Here is an 11,739-nt window from a genome sequence, read left to right on the forward strand (position 1 = left end):
TCTCCATGATGTGATTACTATGGTCTCTGAGGGTCTTGGTGGGTTCTAACATGTTACTGTGTCTCCATGATGTGATTACTATGGTCTCTGAGGGTCTTGGTGGGTACTATAATATTGCTGTGTCTCCATGATGTGATTACTATGGTCTCTGAGGGTCTTGGTGGGTTCTAACATGTTACTGTGTCTCCATGATGTCATTACTATGGTCTCTGAGGGTCTTGGTGGGTTCTAACATGTTACTGTGTCTCCATGATGTGATTACTATGGTCTCTGAGGGTCTTGGTGGGTTCTAACATGTTACTGTGTCTCCATGATGTGATTACTATGGTCTCTGAGGGTCTTGGTGGGTTCTAACATGTTACTGTGTCTCCATGATGTGATTACTATGGTCTCTGAGGGTCTTGGTGAGTACTATAATATTGCTGTGTCTCCATGATGTGATTACTATGGTCTCTGAGGGTCTTGGTGGGTTCTAACATGTTACTGTGTCTCCATGATGTGATTACTATGGTCTCTGAGGGTCTTGTTGGGTACTAACATGTTACTGTGTCTCCATGATGTGATTACTATGGTCTCTGAGGGTCTTGGTGGGTTCTAACATGTTACTGTGTCTCCATGATGTGATTACTATGGTCTCTGAGGGTCTTGTTGGGTACTAACAGACAGTCTTATCACAGCAGACAGTCTTATCACATCATAGTACTATCATACTGCTGATACCAGTGTTGTCATTTACCAGACAGTCTTATCACACCATAGTACTATCATACTGCTGATACCAATGTTGTCATTTACCAGACAGTCTTATCACACCATAGTACTATCATACTGCTGATACCAATGTTGTCATTTACCAGACAGTCTTATCACACCATAGTACTATCATACTGCTGATACCAATGTTGTCATTTACCAGACAGTCTTATCACACCATAGTACTATCATACTGCTGATAGCAGTGTTGTCATTTAGCAGACAGTCTTATCACACCATAGTACTATCATACTGCTGATACCAGTGCAGGGTGAAAGGGGGACCACAAGATGTGAACCGCTGTAATAAATGGTAAAGAAAAGTGGTTAGTGTCTAAGTGGTCTAAGGCACTGCATCGCTGTGCTACTAGAGATTCTGGGTTTGAGTCCAGGCTCTGTCGCAGCCGGTAGAAGCCACTCCCTCATACTTCCTTATCAAATAAACCACACCCCCTCTACAAACCACACCCCCAGTCCAGTAGGAAGCCACTCCCTGTCCTCTGGTGTAGAGTTCCATGAAACAGAAAGTCATCTTTCACACAGCCATTGCTTAACCTACGGGAGAGACCCATGGGGCGGTGCACAATTTGCCCAGCGTTGTCCAGGTTAGGGGAGGGTTTGGCCGGCAGGGATGTTCTTGTGCCAATGCGCACGAGCGACTCCTGTGGCGGGCCTGGCGCAGTGCACACTGACACGGTCACCAGGTGTACGATGTTTCCTCTGACACATTGGTGCGGCTGGCTTCCGGGTTAAGAGGGCATTGTGTCAAGAAGCAGTGCGGCTTGGTTGGGTTGTGTTTCGGAGGACGCATGGCTCTCGACCTTCGCCTCTCCAGAGTCCTTACAGGAGTTGCAGCGATGAGACAAGATTGTAACCAATTGGAAACCAGGAAAAAAGGGTTAAAAATAAAAGTATTTAGGATTTTTTTTTTTTAATACAAAATACATTGGAGTGCAGTTCAGCCCAGTGTAATTCAAACGACAAAATACCCAGAAGTAATTAAAATATATATTTCAAATACATTTAACATAAGTACTGACCAGCTGTCTACTACCCAACACACTGTCATACTTCCTTATCAAAGAAACCACACCCCCAGTCCAGTAGGAAGCCACTCCCTGTCCTCTGGTGTAGAGTTCCATAAAACAGAAAGTCATCTTTCACACTGAACAGAAAGTCATCTTTTACGGGAGAGAGCACCAAAATGGCAGAGAATCAGGAACTGTTCTGTTGCTCCATCTGTCTGGGTCAACTGAAGGATCCGGTGACTACTGCCTGTGGACACAGTTACTGTATGGGATGTATTAAAGAATGCTGGGATCAGGACGATCTGAAAGGTTTCTACAGCTGTCCACAGTGCAGAGAGACCTTTATCCCAAGGCCTGTTCTGAACAGGAGCACTGTGCTGGCTGAGCTGGTGGAGAAACACCGCTATGCTGGACCTGGAGATGTGGCGTGTGATGTCTGCACTGGGACCAGAAAGCAGAAAGCCCTCATGTCCTGTCTGGTGTGTCTGGCCTCTTACTGTGAGACTCACCTCCAACCTCACTATGAATTTCCTGCTTTCAAGAAGCACAAGCTGGTCAAAGCCACCGCACAACTACAGGAGAAGATCTGCTCTCATCATGACAAACTGCTGGAGGTTTACTGTCGTACCGATCAGCAGTGTATCTGTTATCTGTGTACAATGGATGAACATAAAGGCCATGATACAGTGTCAGCTGCAGCAGAGAGGATTGAGAAACAGGTAAGACCAGAACAACTTGTTGGTTACTGTCTGATAAACATACCTTTATTTAACTAGGCAAGTTGGTTAAGAACACATTCTTATTTACAATGACAGCCTACCAGGGAACCTACCAGCCTACCAGGGAACAGCAGGTTAACTGTCTTGTTCAGGGGAGGAACAAAATATATTTACCTTGTCAGCTCAGGGATTCGATCCAGCAACCTTTCAGTTACTGTCCCAACGCTCTAACCACTAGGCTACCTACCAAACCGATGACGGCCTACTACCGGCCTAACCCTAACTCAGACAATGCTGGGCCAATTGTGCGCCACCCTTTGGAATGCCCTATCACGGCCGGTTGTGATACAGCCTGGAATCAAACCAGGGTCTGATGTGATGCTTCTAGCACTGAGATGCAGTGCCTTAGATCACTGTGCCACTCGGGAGATATGATAACCCAGATTCTCCAAATGTATCACATTTTCTAAAGTCCAACACATTATCAGTTGTTATGAACCACCCAATCAGCTCCCTGACTTGTGTTCTGTTAAAACTATAATAATTCACATCAAATTTCATGTTATTGGTCACAAATATTTAGCAGATGTTATTGAGGGTGTAGTGAAATGCTTGTGTTCCTAGCTCCAGCAGTAATATCTAACAATTCAAAGCAATAAACACAAATCTAAAGGTAAAAGATTCGAATTGAGAAATATTTCAATTTTAGATCGAGCAATGTCATTGACTAAAATATAGTAGAATCACATACCAACATTCTAATATAATTTCACAAAGTCACTATCTCAACATTTGAATCCCTATCTTCTATGGGTCCTATATCACATTACTATACTATTGATCTACTGGACTAATAAAGCTTGATAGCTCATTGAAGAGTGATTATCCACAGAGGCAGCTGGGGATGAGTCAGCAGAAGGTCCAGCAGAGATTCCAGGAAAGAGAGAAGGAGCTGAAGGAGCTCCAACAGGCTGTGGAGTCTTTCAAGGTGAGTATTGTTGACCAGAGGAGACACACCATTTCACTTCTCTCCTCCAGTCAGAGAGAGAGAGAGAGAGGGTCCTTATCCAATCCCACTGACCCCATTGTTGTGAACAGGCTGTCTGGACCCCTTTCAGAGAATAGACTGTTTAATGTAACTGACGGGATATGAACCCAGGTCTACCGTGGGAGAAACCAACATCTTGACCGTTACACCAAGAGGACATTCCCTATTGGACCAACACTGATGTAGAAGTAGCAGGCGGGGCTACCTCATCACATAACCATGAGTAACCATGACTGACTCATGTCCCCTATACATTAACATGGAGCTCTCTCTCTCTATTCAATTCAATTCAAACCGACTCATATTACAGTCATGTTGCAGCAGTTTGTAGGATGGAGATTCCAAGATGTGGGAAGTGTGCAGGAGGTCATGGGATAGAGGATTGTGTAGTTTCATTGGATAAAGTTGTGTGTGTCGACTGTAGGGGTACCCATGTTACTGGGGATCCGGTGAGTGTCCGGTGAGAGAGAGGCAGGTTGAGGTGACTACAGTCAGAGTAGTGCAGAAGGTGTCGTATGCTGAGGCAGTGCAGAAAGTAGAGGAGGATGGGTCAAGGGTGAGGGATCCTGAGAGGATCCCTGTGAGTAGTAGATCTGTGCAGCACAGAGGGAAAGGCCAACGAGTGATATATGCTTTAGTAAGGTTGGCTTCTTAGCGTTCATAGCAATGGTTATCAACTGTCCCACAGAAATGGAACCTAAATCACAGACAATAGATGTTGTGGTGGCAGCTGCAGAGAAGTATTTGGTCATACGAGATTTGACTTCAGAAGAGTTCCAGGGTGTGTTGAGTGGTGGTGTCCCGTCCTCCCAGGTCGTTGGCATGGTGCAGGAGCAGATAGGGTCAAAGTAGTGGAATGGGGTAGTGGGTTTTTAATGAGTGTAGGGTTAGTTGGCATGGTGCAGGAGCAGATAGGGTCAAAGTAGTGGAATGGGGTAGTGGGTTTTTAATGAGTGTAGGGTTAGTTGGAATGGTGTTAGTCAGTATTATCATAATTTCTCCTTTTCCCATTTTGTATCACAAAGTAAAATAGATTTATATTATTGTCCAGTTGGGGGCGGTAATGCAACATATTGGATGCCAACCACCGTTAAACTCCAAAGAAGAAGAAACGTTATATTATGTCTATGTACAGTGTTGTAACGATGTCTCTCTCTCTCTCATTCCATCACTTTCGTGGTAGTTGGTTGTGTGGGTCTCTGGTTATGAATGGGGTGCTGACAGACAATCGTTGATGGATATTTATAGAGCTCTGATGAGGACAACAATTGATTACAGGTGTATAGTTTATGGAACAACAGCAAAGACTTGTCTTCAGAAGCTGGACAGAATCCAGTATATAGCTTTAAGGATATGTATTGGTGCATTTAAATCAACATCTGTATGTGTCTTACTAGTGGAGGCAGGTGAGATGCCTTTGGATATACGGCGTAATAAATTGTCATTAGCTTATTGGGTTGAAAGGCTGTGAGGTTGAGCATCCCACTGCTACTGTTCTAGATGACTGTTGGGAATATACTAGTAGACAGGGCAGTGGTTTTGGTTGGACAGTTGGAAAGCTAGCTGATGAGAGTGGTTTGAGGGAGTTGGAGGTTGGCCCTTCTGTGGTGATAGGGGATGTTCCTCCATGGTTACTCCCAGATCCTGTTGTTGATCTAACCCTGGTAGACAAAAGGAAAGATTGGTCAGAGATTTATATTTTATCCAACTATGCAAGTCAGTTAAGAACAAATTCTAATTTTCAATGATGGCCTCCGAGGGAACAGTGGGTTAACTGCCTTGTTCAGGGGCAGAATGACAGATTTTTACCTTGTCAACTCAGGGATTAAACCTTTTGGGTACTGGCCCAACGCTCTACTCTACTCTACCACTAGACTACCTGCCACCATTTAACAGAGGTCTAGTTTCCATTTACATGTGAGTCATTTAGCAGACACTCTTATCCAGAGCCACTAGGGTTAAGGGACTAAATCTGCCTAAAAAAGGAGATTTACAGATTTTTCACCTCGTCTGCTCGGGGATTCGAACAAGCCACCTTTCAGTTACTGCCAAACGCTCTTAACCACTAGATTACAAACCACTAAATGTTAAACACAAAGTCAAATGGTCGTAGATAAATGGTTAGCTGGTTAAATAAAAGACTGCTGTTATAACTTTCAGACTGCCGTTGTTTTGGGGAAATAGGGACGTGTCTGTCTATTTCTCCTATTATCTCTAATAGATGTATTTATTTTAATGGTTAGAAGTTCTACACCATTTTAATCAGGATAACCTATTATTTCTAATGATGTAAGTTTGAGCAGCTTAGTTCTAGTCTGTCTGTTTATTTTACTAAATATCTGACAATGTGTAAATTTAGATGTTTTCATGTCAGACACCATTTTAATCAGGAGAATCTCCTCTTTCTAATGACATCAGGTTGGGCAGCGTCCTCTGATGTCATCGATCGTAGACCAGAAATAGTCAGAAGTTGCAGTTCTACTTCCTGGTAATGCAGACATAAACACACTTGGCACCATCGAGGATGTTTACTTTCTACACCAGTTGTTATTTTCCAGTTCCGTCCTAAGAACAGGTTTTAGTGGTCAAATAAAAAGGGAGACATTTTTTGGTGCCATTTAGGGGAAATGTAATTCTAAGGATCATTCCAGTCAGAAGAGGCTCTGTGAAGGTTCGTTTCAATTAATTTGCTATGGCCTCGCTGGTGTTCCAGCTCAGACAACGTTCTTTGGCCGTTTGGACTCGTTCTATTGTCCAGCCTACCAGGACTCATGGGGCAGAGGCTGGGTCTAGCTCTGCTACGGGGCAGGCTACTGGAGGGGGTACCAGGAGGGAGGAGAGTAGAGCAGGACCAAGAGGTGTTCTGTACCTGTCTGTCCAGGAGGGAGGTGAGTAGAGCAGGACCAAGAGGTGTTCTGTACCTGCCTGTACAGGAGGGAGGAGAGTAGAGCAGGACCAAGAGGTGTTCTGTACCTGTCTGTCCAGGAGGGAGGAGAGTAGAGCAGGACCAAGAGGTGTTCTGTACCTGTCTGTCCAGGAGGGAGGAGAGTAGAGCAGGACCAAGAGGTGTTCTGTACCTGTCTGTCCAGGAGGTAGGAGAGTAGAGCAGGACCAAGAGGTGTTCTGTACCTGTCTGTCCAGGAGGGAGGAGAGTAGAGCAGGACCAAGAGGTGTTCTGTACCTGCCTGTACAGGAGGGAGGAGAGTAGAGCAGGACCAAGAGGTGTTCTGTACCTGTCTGTCCAGGAGGGAGGACAGTAGAGCAGGACCAAGAGGTGTTCTGTACCTGCCTGTCCAGGAGGGAGGAGAGTAGAGACAACCAGGAGGTGTTCTGTACCTGTCTGTCCATGAGGGGGGAGTGTAGAGCAGGACCAAGAGATGTTCTGTACCTGTCTGTCCAAGAGGGGGGAGTGTAGAGCAGGGCCAAGAGATGTTCTGTACCTGTCTGTCCAGGAGGGAGGAGAGTAGAGCAGGACCAAGAGGTGTTCTGTACCTGTCTGTCCAGGAGGGAGGAGAGTAGAGCAGGACCAAGAGGTGTTCTGTACCTGTCTGTCCAGGAGGGAGGAGATTAGAGCAGGACCAAGAGGTGTTCTGTACCTGTCTGTCCAGGAGGGAGGAGATTAGAGCAGGACCAAGAGGTGTTCTGTACCTGTCTGTCCAGGAGGGAGGAGAGTAGAGCAGGACCAAGAGGTGTTCTGTACCTGTCTGTCCAGGAGGGAGGAGAGTAGAGCAGGACCAAGAGGTGTTCTGTACCTGTCTGTCCAGGAGGGAGGAGAGTAGAGCAGGACCAAGAGGTGTTCTGTACCTGTCTGTCCAGGAGGGAGGAGAGTAGAGCAGGACCAAGAGGTGTTCTGTACCTGTCTGTCCAGGAGGGAGGAGAGTAGAGCAGGACCAAGAGGTGTTCTGTACCTGTCTGTCCAGGAGGGAGGAGATTAGAGCAGGACCAAGAGGTGTTCTGTACCTGTCTGTCCAGGAGGGAGGAGAGTAGAGCAGGACCAAGAGGTGTTCTGTACCTACTGTCTCTCTCTCTGTCTCTCTCTGTCTCTCTGTCTCTCTGTCTCTCTCTCTCTCTCTCTCTCTCTCTCTCTCTCTCTCTCTCCAGCGCTCTGCACAGGCAGCAGTGGAGGACAGTGATCAGATCTTTACTGAGCTGATCCGCTCCATTGAGAGAAGGAGCTCTGAGGTGAAGGAGCTGATCAGAGCCCAAGAGAAGGCTCAAGTGAGTCAAGCTGAAGGACTCCTGGAGCAACTGAAGCAGGAGATAGCTGAGCTGAGGAAGAGAAGCACTGAGCTGGAGCAGCTCTCACACACAGAGGATCACATCCATTTCCTCCAGGTAACTAAACTGTCTTGTTACATGTGATATGAAATTAACTTCATGTAAAACTATTCATCTACATCATTATGTTGTCCTGTCTGTCTCTCTGTCTGTCTCTGTCTCTCTGTCCATCCCCCTCCCTTTGTCCGTCCCCCTCACTCTCTCTTTCTGTGTGTGTCTCTCTCTCTCTCTGTGTCTCTCTCTCTCTCTGTCTCTCGCTGTCCCTCTCTGTCTCCCCCTCCCCTTTTCCGTCCCCCTCACTCTGTCTCTCTGTCCTTCTCTGTCTCTCTCTGTACTTCTCTGTCTCTCTTTCTCTGTCTCTCTCTGTACTTCTCTGTCTCTCCCACTCTCTCTGTCCGTCCCTCTCTCTGACCCTGTCTCTCCCTCTTTCTGTCCCTGTCTCTCCCTCTCTCTGTCGGTCTCTCCCTCTCTCTGTCCGTCCCTCTCTCTCTCTGTCCGTCCCTCTCTCTCTCTGTCCGTCCCTCTCTCTCTGTCTGTCCCTCTCTTTCTGTGTCCTTCTCTCTCTCTCTCTCTCTCTCTCTCTCTCTCTCTCTCTCTCTCTCTCTCCAGAGTTATCAGTCTCTCTCCAGTATCAGTGTATCTTCAGACTTACCCAGCATCATTGTCCGTCCTCTTCAGTACTTTGGAGATGTGAGTAAGACTGTGTCTGAACTGAGAGAGAAACTAGAAGACTTCCTTAAAGGAGAATGGACCAAGATCTCCACTACAGGTGTGTTGAAAACAATAAGAACATCAACTTTAGACCATTGAAAGTTCCCTACTAGTCATATACATGTGGAATATGGTCTGATGATAACATTCCCTCTCTCTGTCAATGTGTTTGTGTGTCTGTAGTGAATATAGTGGATGTTGTACTGCCTCCAGAGCCCAAGACCAGAGAACAGTTGTTACAATGTGAGTCTCTTTATTGTGAAGTAACTAACAGTCTCTTTTTACTGACACTCCTAACAATCCCTCTAGAAATATATAGCAATAGTAGATCTAATCAAAGACTTGGTATCTATCTGACTCCTCATATTTCTCTGATTTGATCTCTGCTGTGCTCTAATCAAAGACAGGGTAGATACAGTATCTGACTTAACTTATTGTTCTGACTCCCCTCATTGGTCTCTGCTCTGCTCTTCTCCCAGATTCCTGTCAGCTCACACTGGACCCAAACACAGCACACACACTCCTCTCTCTGTCTGAAGGGAACAGAAAGGTGACCTTTACAGTCCAATTCCAACCATATCCTGACCATCCAGACAGATTCACATACTGGTGTCAGGTTCTGTGTAGAGAGGGTCTGTCTGGACGCTGTTACTGGGAGGTGGAGTGGACTGGTGATGTTTTTGTTACAGCAGTCTCATATAAAGACATCAGCAGAACAGAGAGAGGTAATGATGGTGCATTTGGATTCAATAACAAGTCCTGGAGTTTAAAGTGCTCTAGTGGTGATTATTGTTTCAGACACAATAATGTTGAGACTCAAGTATCAGGCCCTCAGTCCTCCAGAGTAGGAGTGTACCTGGATCACAAGGCAGGTACTCTGTCCTTCTACAGTGTCTCTGACACAATGACCCTCCTCCACAGAGTCCAGACCACATTCACTCAGACCCTCTATCCTGGGTTTTATGTCTCTGGTTCTTCTGAGCTGGTTAAACTGTAGTAGGGTCCACATAGATACTAGTCATGCTGGTGTAGTCTATAGCTGAGCTGGTTAAACTGTAGTAGGGTCCACATAGATACTAGTCATGCTGGTGTAGTCTATAGCTGAGCTGGTTAAACTGTAGTAGGGTCCACATAGATACTAGTCATGCTGGTGTAGTCTATAGCTGAGCTGGTTAAACTGTAGTAGGGTCCACATAGATACTAGTCATGCTGGTGTAGTCTATAGCTGAGCTGGTTAAACTGTAGTAGGGTCCACATAGATACTAGTCATGCTGGTGTAGTCTATAGCTGAGCTGGTTAAACTGTAGTAGGGTCCACATAGATACTAGTCATGCTGGTGTAGTCTATAGCTGAGCTGGTTAAACTGTAGTAGGGTCCACATAGATACTAGTCATGCTGGTGTAGTCTATAGCTGAGCTGGTTAAACTGTAGTAGGGTCCACATAGATACTAGTCATGCTGGTGTAGTCTATAGCTGAGCTGGTTAAACTGTAGTAGGGTCCACATAGATACTAGTCATGCTGGTGTAGTCTATAGCTGAGCTGGTTAAACTGTAGTAGGGTCCACATAGATACTAGTCATGCTGGTGGTGATGGTCCCCAGATGTGATGATTCATTCTGCTCTGTTTTATCTACAATGATTTAACTGATTTGATCTTCAGAAGATGTTATGAATTATAATTCAATGTTTTCATATTTTTGTAATTGCAATGTTTTAATCTTGTACATTTCCATGAATCATGATGTCTGGTGTTGATGTATATTTGTTGTCATTCAGAACCATTGCTATGTTTTCTCAGTTGGTTCTCTGTCTCTATGTAATTCTCCTCAGTATCATTGATCAGCTTGTTGGTCCTAATTGATGTGTTCTCTGTCACCTGGAGCTGCATGGAAAATGGTCCAGGAACTAAAGGACAATTCAGGACTAGTCAGCCCACTACAAGCTGGTATCACTTACTTTCTACTAAACTATATGGACTGGTTTCCCAGACACAGATTAATCCTAGTCCTGGACTAAAAAGTATGTTCAATGTAGATGTCCAGGAAACCGGCCCTAAATGTGTCATCTTTCATCCTCCCATACTGCTCAGTCCAGCAACATTAAACCTGTCCAGCAGGTGGTGCTATTGACCAAACAATAAAACCAGCAGATATCTTGACTTGCCACTCAGTATATCAGTAATGTTCAGAATAGTACTTTAATATCATTGGAGATTGATGGTCTTTTTAATCCACTATCCAGAGTCAGGAACAGATGAAGTTAGGTCTGCTACTGTTCAGTGATTAAATATGATTTATGGTGATGGGAAATAATAAAAAACACTAAACTTCATCTAGTAATAGTTTTCCTTTGTTATTTATTCCAAGGTGTGTCTTTAACTTGTAAATGTATTGTGTGGAGGTGAGCTAGTGGTGTGGCTGATAGAATACAATGAAAAGGGAGGATGGGAGGGGAAATGGGCAGATATATCAGACAGATGAGGGAGAGAGAGATTTCCATCCAGGAGATAGTGTCTCTGTTCCAAATAGCTCCCTATTCCCTGCGTAGTGCACTAGGCTTCTTATAACCAGGTGTAAAGTAGTGTTGTAGATGTTAGATTGTTTCTCCCTGTCATTACAACATGACAATATGGTCATGACTTTAGTGGTTTCCTCCCCCTTTGTTTTTATTGTTATGTGTGTTGTCAGGTTGTTCCTCTGTGTTCCTGATTGAAAATACATTAACAATGAATCACAAACTAATTATTTCCCAGTTCTGTTCAGACCCATTGAACTGGGTCATATTCTTTTATTTCAATTTAAAGTTTAATAAGTGTTCTTGATGTTCAATCAACAAGAAAATCACATCCCACATTCAGACATAAATAATATAATAAAATTAAACAAAACAACATATTTGCAGCAGCACTGTGATCCTGTTAGCTATTTCCAGCTTTAGCTGAGACAACGAGTAAAGAATGAGTTTTACAGTTCCTTACACAACATGTATATACACTCATTTAATCAGGCCATTCTCTCTGTCCAATGTGAAATATAGTTGAGTAGTGGAGACCAGAGTCTATCAAACCTGGGCTGTGTCTTGCAGAGGTCATCAGTGAGCTTTTCAAGACGAAGAAAGTCAACCATCTGGTCAATCCACATGTTCAATGTAGGAGAAGAATTAGAAGCCCACAGAAGGAGAATACATTTCTTAGCAAAATATGT

The 11,739-nt window shown here is 44.6% G+C and overlaps 1 protein-coding gene across 2 annotated transcripts; it reads left to right on the forward strand.

Annotated features, from left to right (window-relative positions):
• The first annotated feature begins 1,947 nt into the window (after positions 1-1,947).
• On the forward strand, positions 1,948-10,867 carry LOC129845690 (tripartite motif-containing protein 16-like). 2 transcript variants are annotated; one of them, XM_055913567.1, is made up of 6 exons: positions 1,948-2,499; positions 3,392-3,487; positions 7,649-7,882; positions 8,435-8,594; positions 8,720-8,779; positions 9,016-10,867. In XM_055913567.1, exons 1-6 carry the CDS (start codon positions 1,957-1,959, stop codon positions 9,531-9,533), a joined length of 1,611 nt encoding a protein of 536 aa, XP_055769542.1. In that variant the 5' UTR covers positions 1,948-1,956; the 3' UTR covers positions 9,534-10,867. The 2 variants fall into 2 exon arrangements, with proteins under 2 accessions (XP_055769542.1, XP_055769543.1); XM_055913568.1 differs by having other exon boundaries at positions 8,504-8,594.
• The last annotated feature ends 872 nt before the right edge of the window (positions 10,868-11,739 follow it).

Source organism: Salvelinus fontinalis, unplaced genomic scaffold (assembly GCF_029448725.1).
Source record: "Salvelinus fontinalis isolate EN_2023a unplaced genomic scaffold, ASM2944872v1 scaffold_0338, whole genome shotgun sequence".
In the NCBI taxonomy this organism is placed as follows: domain Eukaryota; kingdom Metazoa; phylum Chordata; class Actinopteri; order Salmoniformes; family Salmonidae; genus Salvelinus; species Salvelinus fontinalis.